Source organism: Coturnix japonica, chromosome 7 (assembly GCF_054131305.1).
Source record: "Coturnix japonica strain WE chromosome 7, WE-NBRP24, whole genome shotgun sequence".
NCBI classification, from domain to species: Eukaryota; Metazoa; Chordata; class Aves; order Galliformes; family Phasianidae; genus Coturnix; species Coturnix japonica.
Genome location: NC_140669.1, coordinates 29,596,727 through 29,616,437, shown reverse-complemented (window position 1 = coordinate 29,616,437; position 19,711 = coordinate 29,596,727). Strand labels below are relative to the sequence as shown.

The window sequence follows — 19,711 nt, the reverse complement described above, 5'->3', positions numbered from 1 at the left end:
CAGTGCTAACCCTAACATTGAGGTCAGTTACACAAGCCAATGACCGGATGAAATCCTGCATCCCAGAACAGACAGACACTGCAGAACTTGTAGGGAGCTGGATGGAGGAGCAGCAAAGAGGATCCCAACAGCCGCATTGGCACCTAAGGCCTAGCAAAGGGAACAGGGCATGGCTTCAGGGGAAAGAAGAGAGAAATGTTTGGAAATGTAACTCTCAAGTCACCCGGGACAATTCTTTAATCATTTTGGAAGAAATCTCCCTTTCTGTAAACACAGATTCACTTTGGTTTCTTCTCTAACAAGGTTTTCATGGTTCCTGAGAATCCTCATCTTACTTTCATTTTCTAGTCAAATTAAACTACCAGTCCAAGCATATAGAGTGAAATAAAAGCAGATAGATGCAACTGTGTGTTACTAGAGAGAAGGGAACAGGCGAGGTTGAGTAGGAAAATTACGTTGGAATAAAGATGCAGCAAAGAATGAAAAACAGAGGTACAAAAGCACAGACTATAATAAAATAAAACCAAAAAGGAATAGGGGAAGCAAACATAATACAGACCCTCCCATGCTAGAGGATGGAAAGGAAAAAGCATAATGAAACTATGAAGCTCACAGTGCTTAGCAAGAGGGAAAAATGTAGTCACAGTACAACTTAAAGGGGGGATATAATTAAATACAGAGCACAACTATTTGATTGTAATAAGCTGCAGACAACTGCTTGCAGCTCATAGCTCCATTTTGGCTTAAACATTTCAGCTTTACTCTTCAAGGACTTATTTTTCACCAGAGGTCTTGTAAAGTCTCAGCAGATCATTAAGTCCCTACAGCCTTCACAACACTACACACGTTTTAACAAAAAATGGAACAAACAGGTGAAGCAGGAAATGAAGGGCTTAATTGGAATCACAATTGGCCCCTTCATTCCCAGCCTGTGCTTCATCTGTTAGTTCCCAACATCTCTCCTATTGAACATCATTCAGAGATTAATGTACCTGAAGGTTATGATTACTCTCATGTATATCCAAGCTTAAAATCAAGCCTAAGGAACACAACATCTTCTTTCCCCTCAATTTACTGGCAACAGACACCACTGAAGGCAGCTCTAGTCCCTAACGCAACAGCCTGCGTACAGGTATTCAGCCTATCCATACCCTTGTAAAAACACATAATTCACGAATGACAACACAGGCCCCCAGAGGATGTTACATGTTGACATATACTCACATATACTTCATTGTGATCAAAGCGCTTTTTCAGATTATTGATGAAGGAATCTTCATTGAGCGGCTCTAAAAGAACCATATCTCCAACCCCTATCATGTCATCTAAAAGCGACGTCTTGACCTCCATTTTGGCCATTTCCTCCTGCAAAGAAAGGAAAACAGACCCAAGTTAGCTCCAAGTTATTCCAATCAATCTAATTTTTCATGGTGTTAACCATCGAAACTACCTTATGTTCACAAATAAAAGCCCCATCAAATGACGCTTCTTTAAGTTGTTTCCCTCTGGTACACCAAAATAAAGCTTAGATCGGTCCATATTGTGACCTGAATTTCCTTCTCACCTTTCTCCAATCCAGACATCTTTCAAACAGAAATCAAGCAGTTGAATTTGCTCAAAACCCCACCGTCCTTACCTGACTTCATGAATGAAGTATTCTAGAGTGCATATAAGCCATTATAGTGCTGCTCTTGGTTACCTGAGGCTATGAAATTATTTCCTTTTCTAACTGGACTCAATGAAGTTAAATATTTGTTTGTAATTTTATTGCTTAAGATGCAGCGATGCAGCTGATGAGAAGGAGTTACAACTACATTATTTGTGTAGTGAAAGTCAGAAATGGGACTAAAACAGAGAGCTCAAAGTAACCAATGCTAATAAAGTAATTCAGATGAAGAAGTCAAGGTGAGGCCAGAAATTGGACGTGCTTATCCCTCCCATCCAACTGCTAGAGAATCTTCGCTAAGCCTTCTCAAGAGCTCCAGGCACCCAGGTACCAAATTCAGCCAACATGGTGATGCTTGGGAATCTGCAGCAGAAAAGAGTCTGCTGACAACACAAAGCAGGAACTCACTACTGCACATCTACAGTGACACAAAAGAGCAATGGAACCTCCCAGATCAGCTGTAAACTCTCAGCCTCTGAAGACTACCAATCTGCCCTTGCTCCCCACACCAGGGCAGCATATTTCAAGTACTTTTCTGTCACTTTCCAAAATGTCTTCTAGCAGTTAGTTAGTGCTTCATACAGTCAGTGTTAACTCAGCATTGCAGCTAACCCACTCAATAGCTGACCTAAAACAAGCATAGCCTTTTAATTCTTGCTTGTGTCCACAACCACTACGTGCCATTTGATTTTTGAGCAGTGAGCGACATCAGATCAGGGCTTAAGTCACGTTTGATGTTTTTCCAACTTCAGCAAAGAGAAGCACAGCTCCCCAGGCAGCTACGGGAAGTACTACTACAAGAGCCCCAACCTGAACCAAGCCTGGGAAACGCTACAAATTCACATGGAAAAGCAAAAGCAGTGATGAACTTATGGTAACCAACCAAAGCTGAGTCAACTCTGCTAGACAAACAAAATAGCATTCATTTTAAACATAAGCACTGGATAAATATTTTTATTTTTAAGAGAAAAAGGCTTTTGTTCTTAAAAGTTCACCTCTTTGAAGCCCCCCAGAATATCTTAAATGTTCACAAAATCTTTCCAGAGGTATCGCTTCAATTTCTGCATCCTATTAAGACAAATTCTTTATGCTACCAGTCTTGTTTCTGTGACCCCTTAACTTTCCATACAGCAACAACTAAAGTCCAAATAACTTTTGGAGGCTGAAAAAAAAGAAAGTCCTCCAGTATGGAACTTATTAAATAACGGGTTTGTAGCCAAAAAAAAAAAAAAAAAAAGTCCTAATATGGGCAATCGCAACCTAAAATTAAACTTCTAAATAGCATACCTCATCTACCATTGTGAAATGACATACCTCCTACCACACTTTATGCATCACTGCTCGGGAATTTCAAGAGCAGAGCAGCCAAGCCCATCAGGAACGCTTGCGTATTCCCGACCTCAGATGCGCAAAGACACTCTATCTAAAACTCAAAGCTGGACATTTGTATACAAATATCAACTTACCTACGCTTTTAAAAGTGTCTATTTTATCATTGAAGGCTCATTTTCATCTTGCTGGGGTTTCAGCAAGAAACAGACAAAAGACAAAGCTTCCATCAAGATGTTTTTAGCTGTACATCATGAAGCTCAGAAACTCGATCCAAATCCACACCCAGGTATTTATAGAAATCTTTCCTCATCAGTCCCGGGGAGCTCATTCAGCGCAGTTTGGAGAACTCTACACCAAAGCAACCTGCTCCTTCCTCCATACACACTCTGGCATCCTTTCACAGGTTTGGGGGAATGATGTTCAAGAACCAGGATGATGAGAGTGCTGGGACCAAATCATGCTCTCAGTGGCTCAGAGACCAGAAACAATTAAAACCACAGCTGTGCTTGCTGGGGAGCACCAGCAGACAGGAAATTAGGTTAGAGGAAAGAGTCAGAATGGGTTACGTCCTTAAAAACAAAGACATCCCACCTGAACAGGCCCTACAGGAAAGCTGGGGAGTGACTTGTTATATATAAGGGCATGTTGCTAAAGGACAAGGGGAAATGGTTTTAAACTGGAAGAGGGTAGGTTTAGACTAGATATGAGGAAGACATTCTGTACTGTGAGGGTGGTGAGACACTGGAACAGGTTGCCCAGTGAGGCTGTGGATGCCCCATCATCCCTGGAGGTGTTTAAGGCCAGGCTGGAGGGGGCTGTGAGCAACCTGGTCTAGAGGGAAGTGTCCCTGCCTATAGCAAGGACTTGAAAGCAGATGATCTTAAAAGCCCCATCTAACCCAAACCATTCTGTGACTCTATGTTTGGTTATTTTCCTCAGAAGTCTCTCAAAAGAGACATTTCTTGTGGGTTGAAAAGAGGCTCTATGTGAACTGGGCCAGAATTTCCAAGTGGAAACTATCCACTGATTTAAATAATGCATTGCTTTTGTATCCATAGAAAGTCATTTTGTCGACATCAAAAGAAACAACAACACTGCACAAAAGATTACAACGGCCAGTCACTGAATTTTTAATACGGCAACCAATTACCTCAGCATAAAAGCAAAACCCTTCTAACACTTCCAGTCTAAAAACAAGAGTCTTCATCAAACATTTCCTGAGCCCTACCACACCCACTTAGAATCTTCCAAATTTACCTTCCTTATCCCCAAAGCACACATTGGCAGCGTCTCAGAACAGCTCTCTTTTCTCCATCCATTTGCCAAATCTCTTCCTCCTTGCTCTGCTTTTGCATCCAGGCCTTAACCCAATGAAGTGAGAACAGTTTCAACACTTTTCCATTCTCAGGGAATTAAAAGGAAAAAAAAAAGCTTGTTCAGTAATCCCTCACAGCTTGACCTATTTTATATTGGACACAACTTGCTCTGCAGGAGAAGGGCTGGGCACACTACATCTATAACATGCTTTTACCCACATGCTGTTAGACATGGGTTTTTGGTATCTATTGCTTGTAGGGCCTGGGAGTGCCATCCTGCACTCAGGGCCAGCTGGATCTCATCCTTCCTGTCCCTCTTGGCCTCAAAGATGGCAAATTGAAAACTACACTCCTCCAGAGCCACAGCAGTCTTATCATCAGCCCATCTGAAATGAGAACTAATGACAGCTATAAATAGAAGATGACACAGAGAACAGGCAAACCCCCAAAGCCATGTACAACTACATTCACATTCCTCTAAGGGGAAATGAAGTAATGCCACATTATTGGCATAGAGCATGATACGGAATTGTCCAGGTTTTTCCACATCATCCTCATACGGTGTAATGAGAACAACTGCAGCCAGGCAGTCCTCATTCAGCACACGTCTGCATTTGCTGCACTGGGATCACCACTGACAGCAGAGGGGCTTGCAAGGTTTTCTGTGGCATAGCAACAAACAGGGCACAATCTTCCTCCCACCATAACTGTCAAAGCAGAGGTACTGTGAAATCTTATATGTTAATAATAAGAGAAAAAAATAAAGCCATCTTTCCTGACATCAACACATAGGAAGATCTCGATTCCAGTCTAAGAAAAGATCTCCTTTGCCTCCAGATTCCATAGCATTTTAGCTTCTGGACACAGCAGGGTGAAACCAGCGGCTCCCATCTGCTGCCCAGCAGCTGTGTGACAGAGGAACCTGCAGCCCCCACTCAGAGATGTTTCCCATCACCAAGAGAATGCAGAAAATAAGGGTGTGCAGAGCACAGCACAATGCTGCAGCTTGTGCCTTCTTGTGGAAGTCAGACAGACTGAAGTCAGGAGGGTTAAATGGTAAGGATAGCTACAGCAGCAAAATGCATTGCTAAAAACCTGTATGATAGAATGGTCTGAGTTGGAAGAGACCTTTAAGATATCTAGTTCCAACCCCCTTCCTACAGGCAGGGACACCTTGCTCTAGACCAGGTTGCTCACAGCCCCATCCAGCCTGGCTTTGAACATTTCCTGGGTGGGAGCATCCACAGCCTCTCTGGGCAACCCGTGCCAGTGTCTCACCACCCTCACAGTAAACAACTTCTTCCTAATATTTAGTCTAAATCTACCCTCCTCCAGTTTAAAGCCATGTCCCCTTCTCCTTTTGCTACCTTCCCATAAAAAAATAGGCCTCTTCCCCAAATGCTCCTCCAACTCTCCATCTTTCTGCATGCCCAGAATATCTTGCAAGCTCATTTCTGTTCCTCCACCAAGTACTGCCATAGCCCCACCGAACACACCAGTATTTTCCTAAGTATTTAAGTCTATAGGTTGTAGCTTTATAATTAGATAACACTTTTGCACCAGCTTACCACCAACCAAGACCTGTTATCTGAAAGCCTTATGCAACTTCTTTTGCTGCAAGCACTGACCATTAGCCATGCATACCAGATTCTTCCAGTAGTTAACAGCAAATAGCTCCGGTAAATTGCACCAGTCAAATGTAACGCTGGGCTATATTTGTGTTAAGACTAGAGGAATGTTTGCACCAGCCATCAGCCCAGTGGGAATGGCTCTTTAGCAACATCAGATTACTGTCGAGTTGTGCTCCAGTGACTGCAATTTAGATGACAAAAGATTGGCCCAGAAGAATTCAATGGCAGAAACGAGCGCTCTGAGGGCTGGTGCTGTGCAGTGCCGCGATTTAGTTACAGATTGAGCAATTCTCAGGAACCAAACAGGCCACTTCAGTACCAGTGAACAACCGCAGTCACCTGAAGAAAGACCATCCTGTAGGAGTTGAATGATGAAGGCTCAACTGCAGCTTCGGTAAGTGCTTTAATTTCACAATATTTGCAAGTCTGAAGGATGTTTGCTGGGATTTTTTCTCCTGTTGCCACAAACAGCAGCTTAAAACTCTCCTCACTCACAGCATCTAAGCCATAGAAGCACACAATCCTAGGATGGCTTGGGTTAGAAGGGCCTTGTAAAATCACCTAGTTCCAACCCCCTGTCATGGGCAGGGTTGCCAACCACTAGATCAGACCGCCCAGGAGCCCATCAAGTCTAGCCTTGAATGCCTCCAGGGATGGAGGGCAGAGTAGAGGGGGAGGATCACCTCCCTCTCCCTGCTGGACACCCTTCTGTTAGCACAGCCTATGATCCCACTGATCTTGCAGGCTGCAAGAGAGCAGTCCTCTATCAATGGAAAGGAAAGAGATTTGAATGTTATTGCCAGATTGGTTTTGGCTTTACATGACCCCTGCCATGCAAAAGGTGCACTGGACCTCATCACAAAAAGAAATTAACTGGAGTCGTGTGCACATGTACCTCACCCTCCTCCTCCCTAACAGAAAACCAATGCCAGACACCTGGGGATGGTAAGGTGCTGGGTTTAGGTTTCTCTAAGGCTGTTTTCTATTCCTTTGGCCTGCCAGCGAGCACAACACCAGCTCAGACATCACCTACTACAGTAAGAGCCTGCAGGGTGCATGTATTCTACTTTGTACTCCCAGCTGAACCAGCTTTCAAATTACTTGCAAGGACTGTTTGGCATCCACAGCACAATAACCACCACCTGTAAGCACACACCAGGTTGACCTGTTTCCGAAGCCAGCTTGCTTTGAAGCTGAGCTGCCAGGGTCACACAGTCACATGGGCTTTGGGGAAGCAGCCATGCAGCAGCTATCTGGCTATCCAGAACCTGAAAACTGCGGCAATTTCAATGCATCTAGAAATAAGGTCTTCACTAACAAGGCTGTTTTGATGTCCAAAAGTTTGAGCAACTTCCCGCTGACTTCAACGGAAACAGGATCCATGGCTGCTTCTTACATTTAAGCTTTTTTCAGTCATTGCCTAGCCACCAAGTTTCATAGCCATTCCAGGTCCACATCATCAGAAAGGAATAAAGTACTCATAAGGAAAGGGAGGTCTCTCCTTTGTACGTACGTCACTACTATCCTCTTCAAAACAAGGAGTAAAACATGATTATAAAACCAAAAGTTGCCCCATGTCCTGCCTATACCTCTATTATTTTTCCTTCCATGAATATGCCATTTCTGCTTTCCTTCTGACTCAAGCACACAGGCACAGAGCAGGCTGCTGTGCCCTCCAGGCTGCACAGGAGTCAGGCACTCCCAGTACTGCCAATGAAATCTGCTCGTGCTGCGTCGGTAAGGGGATATTAGGAGAGACCTTAAGACCAAAGGGTTAATACACCTAATACATGCTAATCTTCTCAAATGTTCAGGTTCCTTCCCCATTCAACATGGTGACAAGCCACAAAGATATGCAAAATATTAAATAACATAGCAAGTAAAGCCAAGGCTTCACACAGCTCCAACTGCTGAAGCCACAGAAAGTCCTCCCAGCCATCCTTGAACCTGACTTAAGACAGGATATGGACAAGTACAGAGCAATTGAGATCTGGATCCCAGAACAACTGGTGGTGCCGCCAGTCACTCATCACCAAGCCCCCATGAAAACTGAACATAGCTGTAATTGATAGAGCAGTGGGAAATACCATCACATGCCCAGAGTCCAGTCCAAGGGCCAGTATACAAAGCAAAGTCCAAGTGCCCGTGCGCTTGTATTCTCTTCCAGGACTAAAGTCTGGCTAAAACAGCACTGTACGTGTCTGAGAGTACCACGTATTTTCATGCTGTTTGCTTTCCTATTGTTTAAAACAAGAGGAAAAGAAGTCCAGAACACCACCCAGTAGATTTATCCTTGCCCACTTAACCCTCCCTCTCCTGATAACTCCACCCAGCAGGCTCAGCCAGCATCCACAGCTGTCTTGAGATGGACATGGCAAACCACAAAGGCAAAGCCATGTTCTTCCTCTTGGATGTTTTCAAGAAAAGGGTAGATAGGGCACTTAGGGACGTGGCTTAGTGGACACAGTGCTGGTGGGTCACTGAAGGACCAGGTGATCTTAGTGGTCTTTTCCAAAACCTTAACGATTCTATGATTCAAGAGCAGAAGAAGCTTAGATAACTATCTTAGACAACTTAGCACGTGCTCCTAGACAAATGTGCTCATCTCAACTTGTGAACAATATCCATCCTGGTCATTTTCATTCTCAGCAGTCAATTTCATTAGTACATCTGAAATCACAGCATAAAAGCCATCGTTTTTTAAATCCAAGTATTTCCATCCTTACAATGCGGCATCCGGGAAAATGCAGGCAGTTCAAAAGGCTGCATTTCAACACATGTTAATCACTCTGCTCCAAAAGTCCAGGAGAATACATGCCAGCACACATTCTAAAATCAATCATGATAAACTAAGCCATTTCCAAACACAATGCTACACCACAACTCCCCAAATTAGCCATAAAGAAAGGAGGAAGGGAAACAAGCATCTCAGGGCAGAGAAACTCAATGTGCACTCACAGGTACTGAGTCTTCCCTTGCTTTGTCTCAGCAAACGTTTCCATCTGGCAGTTTTGGGAAGCCAGAAGACTTGTTCAGAACTTCCCTGTGTCAGAAGCGTGCTATGAGGTATGAGGAGCTGGACTGCACCCTTGCTTGCCAGAGGGATTTATAGGGGTTTCTCCTGGAGCAAGCTTCATTTCAGCACAGCCTCAGGCTCTTTGATCACTCAAGGTAATCTCCAGAGGCCTTTTAACTGCCGCAGCCTGACAGCTGGGTAACTGAGCAATGACGGCAGTAGCTATGTCTATTCTGCGTGTTTGAGGCTGGTGCCAAAACCACTGTATCATACAATCATGACTACTATATGCTACAGCTTCTTCAGAGAGCAGTTTGTCAGCCTTCTCACGTTTCATAAGAAATAGCTCCTGCAGCACATCTAATTCCCAGCCTAAGCGCATTCATGGTCAGCTAATAGTTACTTCTTGCTTGTGCTAGCTTTATTGGTGTTTGGTATTGCAATGTAAATGTTTCTTTTCCCTGCCTGGTGCTTCCCTTCCTACACCACAGGAAAACACTTGGAGAGGAGCTTCTCACAGTCCAGCCTTACCCAGCTCTTCTTGTGCTCCTCCACAGCTTCCCCATGCCCCCTAATGCTATGGGAGCCCATCTCAGCTCACACTCCTCCAAGAGCATGATTAGCAAAGGCTGAACAGAAGATTCCCAGAACCTTCACAACCACAACCAGGAATATTCGCTCCAAGAAAGACTGATTTCTTTTCACACCCCCCACTATTCTTTTTCCTCCTCCAGAGCACCACTCTTAACTCACCCTCTGTGGCAAAACCCAACTGCTCCCACAGCCACAGACCTACTCACAGACACTGAGGGTAGGAAGCTTCTTCAGACTCTCAGAACACATGGTTTAGCCCATATAAGTTCAACTACTCCCAAAAATGACCTCTGTCCATCAACCATCACCATCTTCCAGTCTTTACCCAAGCATTCACTGATGAGAAGTGACAGTGATTGGTATTTTAGCCACAATACAGACTTCTCCACCTTTGGGGTGGAGAAAGGTGTCCCACAAAGGAACACCCCTTTGACCTAAAAGGACACCATTAACTTCTATGAATAGCTTCAACACAAAGGCATTAAAACACAGAGAGTAATCACAGCTTCCTTTGCTCAAGTCTTCCCAGGATCCAGAACTCAACACCTTATCACCCAGCAGATTCCCACTTCTGTTTCTGAGGTGTAGGTTTCCAAAGGTCAGCATAAAATACAGCACTGGGATTCTGCACGTGCTCCACTATGCATAAAAACCAGTAACCCAAATGTTCCTATTGCATTAAGTCCTCCAGTTTAATCATTCCTATTCTTAATTCTAAGTACCCTCAGTAGCGCTTTAAAATATGCCAACCATGAAAATCATGGAAAACCACAGAAAAAAGAGCAGGGGAAGAAAAACAAGAGACCTCGCACACAGAGCATACTTGTGGGCCCAGGAAACTCATACCCATGCTCACCAGGCTGTGATCACTAACTTCTTTTTAAACAGCTTTCTGCTGACAGTAGGAAAAAACACAACACGAGTCTCTCCACACTGACTGTATTTGGACACTAAGGAAACCTACAGCAAGCAATTCCCACAGCGCAGCACCGCCAACCCTTCTACTCAGCAAAGATATCACGTAGCTATCTCCTCTTTCTTCTTCCTATGCACTCATTCTTTCTTAATGTTATCTTTGTTAGTCTGGGTCTCGCAGCTGAGAAGGGGACTGGACAAGTTGTCTTCATCTGCAAAAGCATCTTTTGAGACTCCTTTCTCTCCCACAGAATGCTTCCATCAGCACAGTGACTTAACCTGTAGGTCTGAAATATAGCTAGAAATGGAGAGAAGCTTGCTTGCCACTACTAAATGGAAAATTTCCCTGTAACAAGGAGCTAGGAAAGAAAAACACTAACACTGTCCATGTGGTTATACCCTTAGCAATTGGCCTGTAAAACGAATTTGGATCATTCCAGCCCTGCATTTGGATGACACGTTAGTCAAAAGCCTCAGGTCTGGAGGCAATCCTTAAAGACTCCTAGGTTACTTAACGTTGAGATAAGCAAAAAGTGAGATAAAATGCTTGTTTTTACAACAGGGTTCTTCCAACCCAAAGCAAAGCATCAAAAATGGCAGGAATCGCTGAAAATGGCCATGCGTACCATAAAAGTACATTCCAGCCATGCTCAAAGAGCCCAGCCCATGCTGGGTTAATCCCTGAGGAGCACACTGTACAGTACACAGCCACCAGAGACAGCATGGGACTGCAGGAACGTGATGTGCCTGAAGCCTGGAGAAGATAGGGTGAGGTACCAGAGGCAAGTCAATAAGTAGGGGCCACCTGGTGAGAGATAAAACAGCTCAGCAAGAGACCTAAGCCAAAAGTGGTTAGAAAGCATGGAAAAGAGTTAGCGCCTGCACTGAAGGATGGAAGATGGGAAGCCCAGAGAGAGTCACACAAATTCCTTCTTCACTCACACCACGAGCAGAAAGACTTCTGTTCCAAGAGGAAAGAATCTACTATACCTGTTCTATGTAGTTACATATATAAGAAGGCACACAGAAGGGTTTGGTCACCTTCCTCTTCACTCAGCACTGCCCTCCCAAGACAGGGTCTGTCCATCAGTGAGGAGATCCTGCCCTGGGATACAACTGCAATGGGTGAATGCTTTGAGACTGTAGCCTATATCAAGGCTGATGCTGAGAATCACTAGCAAAGAATCCCAAACCTGTGCATTTCTGGTACTCTCTGCAGCAGCTACAAAAAAGAACTGCAGCCCTTCCCAATACCCCATCAGCACAAAAGAAAAACCTTTCCTGTTATTTTCTTTTTCTCTGTGGGTACAGCAAAACAAAAGAAAATCAGTGCTATTCTTTACTGCTTCTTTATGACAAAGGACGCCTCGGTGCTAGTTTATACATCAGCCATCAGGCTCTGCTTTCCTTCTTTCTGGAGGACGTGAATGGCGAGGTTACATAAGGTTGTAATCAGAGCTGCTACTTCCTTTCCCAGCTGAGGAGAAAAAGCTGTGGATCAAGTTACAGACTCAAGGGCCGGACATCACTACTGCAGCCTTCCCAAATGTTACCCGTAATCCCCAACAGACAGGAGAAGCTGCTTAGATATCTTTTACTACAGTGCTCTAAGAATGTAAAACATGATGTATGTGGCTATTAGGGAAAGAAGGAAAGAGAAAAAGTAGTCCATATTTTTGTCTGTCATCAAACTCAGGAAATTCCCCAAGCTTGAAGCATACAATCATTCAAGTCACCAATTTCCATTCCAGCTTGCTCTTCATGAGCACAATAAAAAAGGATGAATTAAACATAACGGAGCTGGTCAAGGAACATGTAGATGTGGAACTGAGGGACATAGTTTAGAGGGAAGCATTAGTGGTAGGCGGACGGCTGGACTGGATGACCTTGGAGGTCTTATCCAACTTTGGTGAACCTATGACTCCGTAAGGGAAGATGCATAGGACAGCCTGGCTGCAAGCAGCACTAAATATACAGCAGCACACTACACACCAGTAGTGTTTAACATAGGCTGATATGTCCACGTTCGCCGCGGCCTCTTATGGGAGGAGGCAAGTCAATGCCCAGAGGGCCCATGGCAGCGCCAAGCAGCAATCCAGCTCATTGCACTGGTGCCTTCCTCACCTTCCTCTCCAGTTCCCAAGCCGCTGCTGAAGGAAGATGAGATCAGAATCCTGCGGGAGGAATTTGTGTTCCCACAGAGCTCAGAGGAACTGGATGATCTCAGAGGATCATGTGAAGAAAGTCCATGACACTTCCATGAGGCAGAGTATCATCAGAGCACTGCCAGCAGTTTCTTAAGAGCGCACAGTGGGAAAAATTAATGGCTTTGCTTATGTTTCCAATTTCTTTCCCACTTCCTCCTCCCCATTGCCAGACTCTGCCTTCCCTTCCCCCAGCAGCACGGGTAGGCTCACAGCACACATCTGCCCCTTAAAGAGAAGCAAAGAGCAGCTAAAGGGCTAACACACACGGTCCAGCTCAGCTCCATGCCTCAGCATTGCTCTCCTGCACAGCTCCTCCCTACAGACAAGACTTAAGCTCACACAAACACAAATCTCAATACACACACATAAATAAAAAGGCAACTTTCTGTGATCTAGGATGCTGTAAAGAGTTCTTTCACCTCTGCCAGGAGCCCCCACCCCACATGTGTTCTCACAGACATCCATCCCTAATGACGGAAGGAGCTGGCGATGCCCCGCACCACCAACATTTGCAAGCGGTGACCACCGCACGCCCGTCTCGGAACAATGGGCACGGAGACACTGCTTGGAGCACCACGTTAAAGCTATCGAGAACCAGGCCGGGACAGCTGGAAACAAAAGCACGTGTAACAACATCGCTAACATGAATGCATTAAAAAGCAGCCGAGCTCCGGGTTACAGCAGATGAATCCAACTTCTCGTGCCCTAACACCGCACGCTTTGGGGGAAAGCCATGTTTTCGGCACAGGGCTTGACAAAGTGATAATTCATCCGGGGAAAGACGGGCAGCTTACTGCCAGCCTTCATTCACAATTAACAATGGGACGGCCGGACAAGGGAACCTCATGATTCAACACAAAAACTGCACCGTCAGCCATTTTACCTTGACCTTTACGTTCCCCAGCGGTAATTTCTAACCGGGTTGCATTTTGGACAGTCACTTACACTAACGCACGTCGGAAGAGCGGCAAGCTTTTATATCAATCCATTCAATCACCTCCACCCTTCGCAGCGGTCCCGGCAGGCACGCTGACCCGCACCGCTTTTATCTCAAAGGGGCGAGCCGACCCGGAGCCGCGGGCAGCCCACACTACTGCCCCGAGAGCAGCAGCCACGCTCCTCCCGCCCAGGGATGCGCTGGGCGAGGCTGCAGCGAGCCCCGGAGCTCCGCTTTCCTTCCTCTCCCCTCCCGCATCCCCGCCGCTCGTTTGAATGAAACCAAGCCACGCTCCCGCAGCACCGACTCCAGGCTGGAGGACGCAGATGCCGCGGTCCCCCCTTGAAGCAGCAAACCCCGACCCATCTCCTCCCGCAGCCCCGCGCTCCGTACCTCGGCAGCCACACGGAGATCCGGAGTCTCACGCCCCGACGCCGCCCGGCAGCAGCCGCGGGGACCGGGAGCGGCCCCGCCTCGCCCCGCCCGGTCCCGGCCCGCGAGGGGCGGAGGCGGCGGCCCGGGTGGGCTCACAGCGCCGCCCGGCGGGCACAGCGCCTGCCCCGGGGCTGCGGGACGGGGCCGTGTGCCCTGCGAGAGATCTTTGCCTTTGAAACGCTGCCCTCGCTGTGATGGAAGAACGTATTGTCAGCTCCGCTCCCGTTGCGAACGGTCTGTCATTTCATTTCGGGGGCAATTCACAGTTCTTCATAAAGCGTGACTTAGCAGCCAGCTCTGTATCTTTACGCTTTTTGCCTTTGGAAGAAATGTTGATCCTGAAACCAGTTTCATTCTTTCCTGAAAGCAAATCAGTGCAGCGTGAAGGCAATATCACAACTCCAGCTTGGACTTCTCAGTACCAGAATTACCTATGCCCAGACTTGTCCCTCCGGATGAGCAACTCTGCCCCTCTCCTTGAGCAGAACCGATACTTCAAGGCAGCTGTTGCACCTGGGGTAAAAGCACAGCCTTCCTGATCTATCAGATACGAGGGTATATACTGACTGACTGATGTGAGGAGGAAGCTGAGTCAGCAGGAGTAACTGCTGGTGAGTGGGCACAAGGGTGATGGGTAGGACTAGATGATCATAAAGGGCTTCTCCAACCTTAATGATTCCGCCAACTCAGTCCCTCTCTCCAAAGAAACGAAGCAAATACTTGACAGAACTGCAACATAATCTGCCCGTCCATGTTTCTAATCACTCTCTTAGCCATAATACCAAGCTTAGCCCCTGTTTCTGTACTAAATGAGAAAATTCTGCACACTCCCAGCTATAAAGTCCCAGCTATATCTCTGTTCTCAAGCAGTGGGACTGAGCACATGCTAGAAGCCTGCGAAGCTTTCCAACTCAAGCATATAACAGCATTCATAAGACAAGAAATTTTGCTCTAAGTCTGAGCAAGGTGATTAAGCACCAATCATCTCTAGCTTCTTCATTACAGAGAATGACCATAGGTTTGAGCTCTGTCCGAAGAGCAGGCATTCAACAGGCAATCTGAACAACTCCAGTGCTGTGACCAGCAAATGGGAAAGCAAGGACTCCCATGAACACAGCTCATCCTTCACTCACCTGAAGCAGAACAAACTGCATTCAAGTTGGAATGAGCAAGCAGCAGTTCTGTACCAGCTACATCTCCTTTGTGCTTTAGAAAGCATCCATTAATTCAGTGCAGAGATACTGTAAGTTCAGAGAAGAGGTCAGCCCAACTTGGATGTTTCATACTAAAGGCCTTGTGATAGAGAAGGCCATCTCTGTACCCATTACACGTTTGGGACCCTCCCAAAGGACTCCTGGATGGGTGCCCTGCGCCACTTGCAGCAGAATAACTGCGGATCATCTTGTCCCGTTCCATGTGCTTCTCACAGAACTCTTTAATTGTATCATGCTTGCGTCTCTGTGGCTCCCCAAGCACGACGTATGTTGGTTTAATGACAGAGCTGCACTACACTGAGATTTCTAGCTGCGTCTAACCTCTATTTGTGGGGACTCTCCTTCCTACAAGCACACAAATGTGGCACTGATGTGGTTCTGTGCTTTGTACGGTCATCTCATATTGAGGACTCATGTCAGAAGGAAAATAATTCTTGAATTATAGACCAGGACTATGTTGGGGAACACAATTACTCAGCACAAGTGCTGGAACTGAACTGCAGTACGTGTAAACATAGATTCGGAATTAAACCCAGTATATTAAACCCAGTATAATAAACCCCACATGTCACATACTGGGGCTTAATAAGTTGCAGCAGACTGGGAATGATCATTCCTGTGTGGCCACATGAAATTATGTGGGATTTTTCCAACACCACAACTTCTAATGAGGAGTTCTGCTTCCCCATTATTGTTACCACTATTTGAAACGGATCTGCTATTTCCACTCGGATTTGAGAACCTGAAAGCTGACAAATGAAAGCAACAAAAGACGGTGTTGCACAGCTTAAGCCAACAGAAGCATAAAGCAGAGTGCCCTGGGTCTTCAGCAGGAGGCTGTGAAATCTTAACAAAGACCTAATAAATATTAATACTGAACCCGGTACAGACAATTTACACGTGAGGAAATTATTTTGCATATGTTTCCATGAATTATGTATGAATCTCTCACCTTTCTGCTTTTCTTCAAGTAGAATTTCAACAAGAAATGACCAGGCAAGCTGTGGCTTCAAAGCCTTTTGAACTCCAAGCAAAAGCACAGGCGGACGGAGCATTCAGTCAGGCTCTTTGCTGGCTGCCCATCCTTCTGCGAATGGCAGGACCTATGAAAGCAGCACAAATAACAGAGAGGAGCGCAGCACAGAAAAATGAATGGTTAAAGAACACAGAGACAATGCTTCTGGAAGTTCCCTCCCCATCATTTTCTAAGTCCCAGAGCCTTCCAGTTCCCCTGCTTGCTAAAGAAGAGAGATGAGTTTAACTCGGGCACATAAGGACAGTTTTTTCTTCCAACTCAGTTGCAAAAAAGCCTGTGGAAGGTAATGCAGCTGTGAGGGATGTGACGCCAGACAGACACTGCCAGCATCAGTTCTTCCTACGTTCCCCAGCCGTTAATTACTCACTGGAGGTTATGCCTCCAATGCAATTTCTTTGTTCTCCAGCTTTATTACAACACAGGGAACTCTTTAGGAGTGCGAGATTTTGCCAACAAGGAGCAGATTAACAACTCATTATGGTATGTTTCCGCTGCCATCACAGGTGAACACAGCACTTGTAAGATATGCTATTTGCAACCCTGTAAAAGCAAAGAGCTTGGATCTAGCCCCAGCTACGGCACCATGAGCCAACCTCAGCTCTCTGCTAGAAGACCCAAGGCTGCAGTGATCTAAGTGGAGCCTCAGCCAAACCTTTAGCTCCATCTAAACAGAAACAAAACAACGCAATCTTCTTCTGCACTGCCCTGTTAACTCATCGTCACTGCAGCTACTCAGGCTGTCCCACCACCTTGGTGAATCCAAAAACATACTCCATTAAATGTCAGCAAAATAATCACTAGTCCATCAAAATACAGCTTATATGAGCACTGCCAGCTTTCACCAGCTGTGTAAGATTTAGTAATAGTAATAGTCTGGTGCGGGTTGGAAGGGACCTTATAGATCATCGAGTCCAACCCCCCCCCAACATTATCTAGTCAATATTATCGTTATCCCATGTCATTCAAAGATTGTCATTTCTAAACAAACAGAAAGTACACATTACAATAAAAACCTTCATACGTATGGTGCAGAGTACCATGCATAGGTGGTGCTGTGCCACGTATTATCCAGAAGTAGGTATTACCAAATCATTCACTTTTAGTTCTCGCCAATAGGTAATCGTGGTCTGTTTTCTTCCAAACATCCATTTTGTTATTTCATACCAACTTATTAAGGAATATCCTTATATCATGAGTGGCAAGAAACATGGAGAGAGGCCATAAACCAAAATGCTGTGTCAACCTGCAAGGACCTGCAGAGAGAAGGACCACGAGGTTCACTGGTTTGAGGGTATTACGCAGCACTCCGGAGCTGTTCTAAAGGTCACACACCTTGTGCATAAATAGAAGTGTTGCTAACTGACCCTTGCTAAGCTGACTGACTACTTGCTTAGACAGTCCTAAACAAATATTAATTGAAACACTCCAGAGGGCACATTATCTCAGACATATCCAAAGATGTTCCATTGACTTTGGTCTCAATTACTCAATAGGTTCCACACAGAAAAAGCACATTCGTGAAAGAAGCCAATCTACTGCTTTAATACAAAACATAGCTAGAAAGGGCTCATGCAGAACCCTATTGTTTCTATGATGACTCCCTTTAGGAAAGCACAACTTGGAGAGGGAAAATTGCTAGAAAGCTGCTGTTTAATGTGCATAATTTGTCTGAGAGATCTGAATCATCAGCTTAACTGCTAATAACTCTTTCTGCCTTAAAATATGATGAGAGAGGGATTCTGATGAAAAAGATTCAAAAGGCAGCCTTCCCTCCAGCACAGCACCTGGTGCAGGAGCTGGTTATAAGTCATTGCCTTTGTTCTTCATAGAGTACAAGGACCAGTCTTTCCATACATCTTAGCAATACTGAGAAGCAGGTGAAGCAGATGAGGAAAAAGGGTGCCTACCTCTCCTATCTATTTCACTTCTTAGGCTTCTGCAAAAGGAATAAGAAGAGTCTGGATTGGTCAAAGTTACTTATTAAATCAGGCAGCCACATCAGCAAGAAGAACAACAGAGAACCTTGCAGTAACAGGACACACAATGAGGGCGTGAAGGTTGCTGTGCTGTACCTTACAGGGACACATTCTGTTTAATGGTTTAGCAAAGCATGCTGTCAAAGTCAGTGATGTATTGGTGACAGCACAAAACTATCAAAACACAGGACAACAACAACATGAAAAAGGAAATACTGGGGACTCGTGCTATTCAGGCCTTAGAAAGGGGCAGTCAAGACAAGAAAGCTCCTGTGATTCAATTCAAGGGCTTCCCATCTGGAACAAAACTGTTTTTGCAGGGTGCCATGGTGCATGAAGTGAGGCTGGTAACTTCATAAAGATAGCACACTCCAGAAGGCTGGATTCTTTACTGCAAACAAAGCTGGTAGACTACAAGCAAAACTACGTAGGCTATAACAAATATTTTTGACTGTAGGGAGAAAAATGAATGGCTCGAGTCCAGAAACTCTCTCTGCCTACATACAGAACTAAGTCTGTAGGAGATCCTTATTCAGCAAGTTTCCTACAAAAGACATTAATTTACATTTTCTTGTTTAAACAACTTTCCCCATGTGAGAAATTCCAGCAGACGCAGGCTTGGAGGAATGAATGAGCGCTGCAAAGAATTCCATATATCGCATACAGACCCTTGTGACTGCTGCCATTCTGGGCTCTCAAAAATGACAAAGAAAACACAGTTTTGTCAGAGCAGACACCAGGACATCAGTTCCTGTTAGCCTGCAGCTGCTTCCTTCCTGGCAGCTCAGTTTGAGATACGAGATCCTAAATGGGCAGAGATGAAAGGCAAGGTTTCCTTTAATTGCCATCACTGTTAATGAACAACTTAGTCCTGTTCAAACATTCAGATGGTGATATGGGTGAGTGTCTCAGTTTATCATGCCCTCAATCTTTTGAACAGCGAGATTTTATTTGCTAAGCTTTGGCTGGTCCAAGAGGAACAAGCTTACCCTGAGAGGGATTGGCTGAACTTGAGGTCTGGACTTTAGATAACAAAATGTTCAGCATTTGATGCAATTTTGCTCAGCTACCTTTGCCGAGCTTTGAGCTGTCCTTGCAAATATAGCAACTAAAGCAAACTGCCCTGGAGCCCTCCTGCAAAATAGAAAGGCGTAGTCTCATTCCTAGAGGCTTTTACTTGGAGGTTCTGTGTCTACAAGTTAAAGAGAAATACTGAATCTTTGTGCCAAAGGGAAAAAACACAAACCCAAGTGGACGTGCTATTGTTAGCTACAGTTTTCTATTTTCTATGCATTTGGAATTGCCAGGTGGAATAATTAAGCAGCAGCAGCATGTACTCCACATACCATTGCATAATAGCCTCTCATGAATTTATTAATCAACATATCGTTGCTGAAATATTCAATACCTTGTGCTGGGGCTTCCCACTTTTGCCC

At 45.2% G+C, this 19,711-nt stretch overlaps 1 protein-coding gene across 7 annotated transcripts in view; it reads right to left on the bottom strand.

Moving 5' to 3' along the window:
• MYO1B (myosin IB) overlaps positions 1–16,366 on the bottom strand; it is a 92,696-nt gene extending 76,330 nt beyond the window's left edge. For 4 of the 7 annotated variants that reach the window (XM_085553616.1, XM_085553620.1, XM_085553619.1 and 1 more), the window contains exons 1-2: positions 14,008–14,064; positions 1,225–1,365 (exon numbers count right to left, since the gene is read on the bottom strand). In XM_085553616.1, coding sequence (XP_085409742.1) covers positions 1,225–1,359 — 135 coding nt within the window. In that variant the 5' untranslated portion in view covers positions 1,360–1,365; positions 14,008–14,064. Of the gene's footprint in view, positions 1–1,224; positions 1,366–8,903; positions 9,110–14,007; positions 14,065–16,215 lie in introns of those variants that run through there. The other 3 variants (XM_085553617.1, XM_085553622.1, XM_085553618.1) reach the window with 2 other exon arrangements.
• Positions 16,367–19,711: the final 3,345 nt, after the last annotated feature.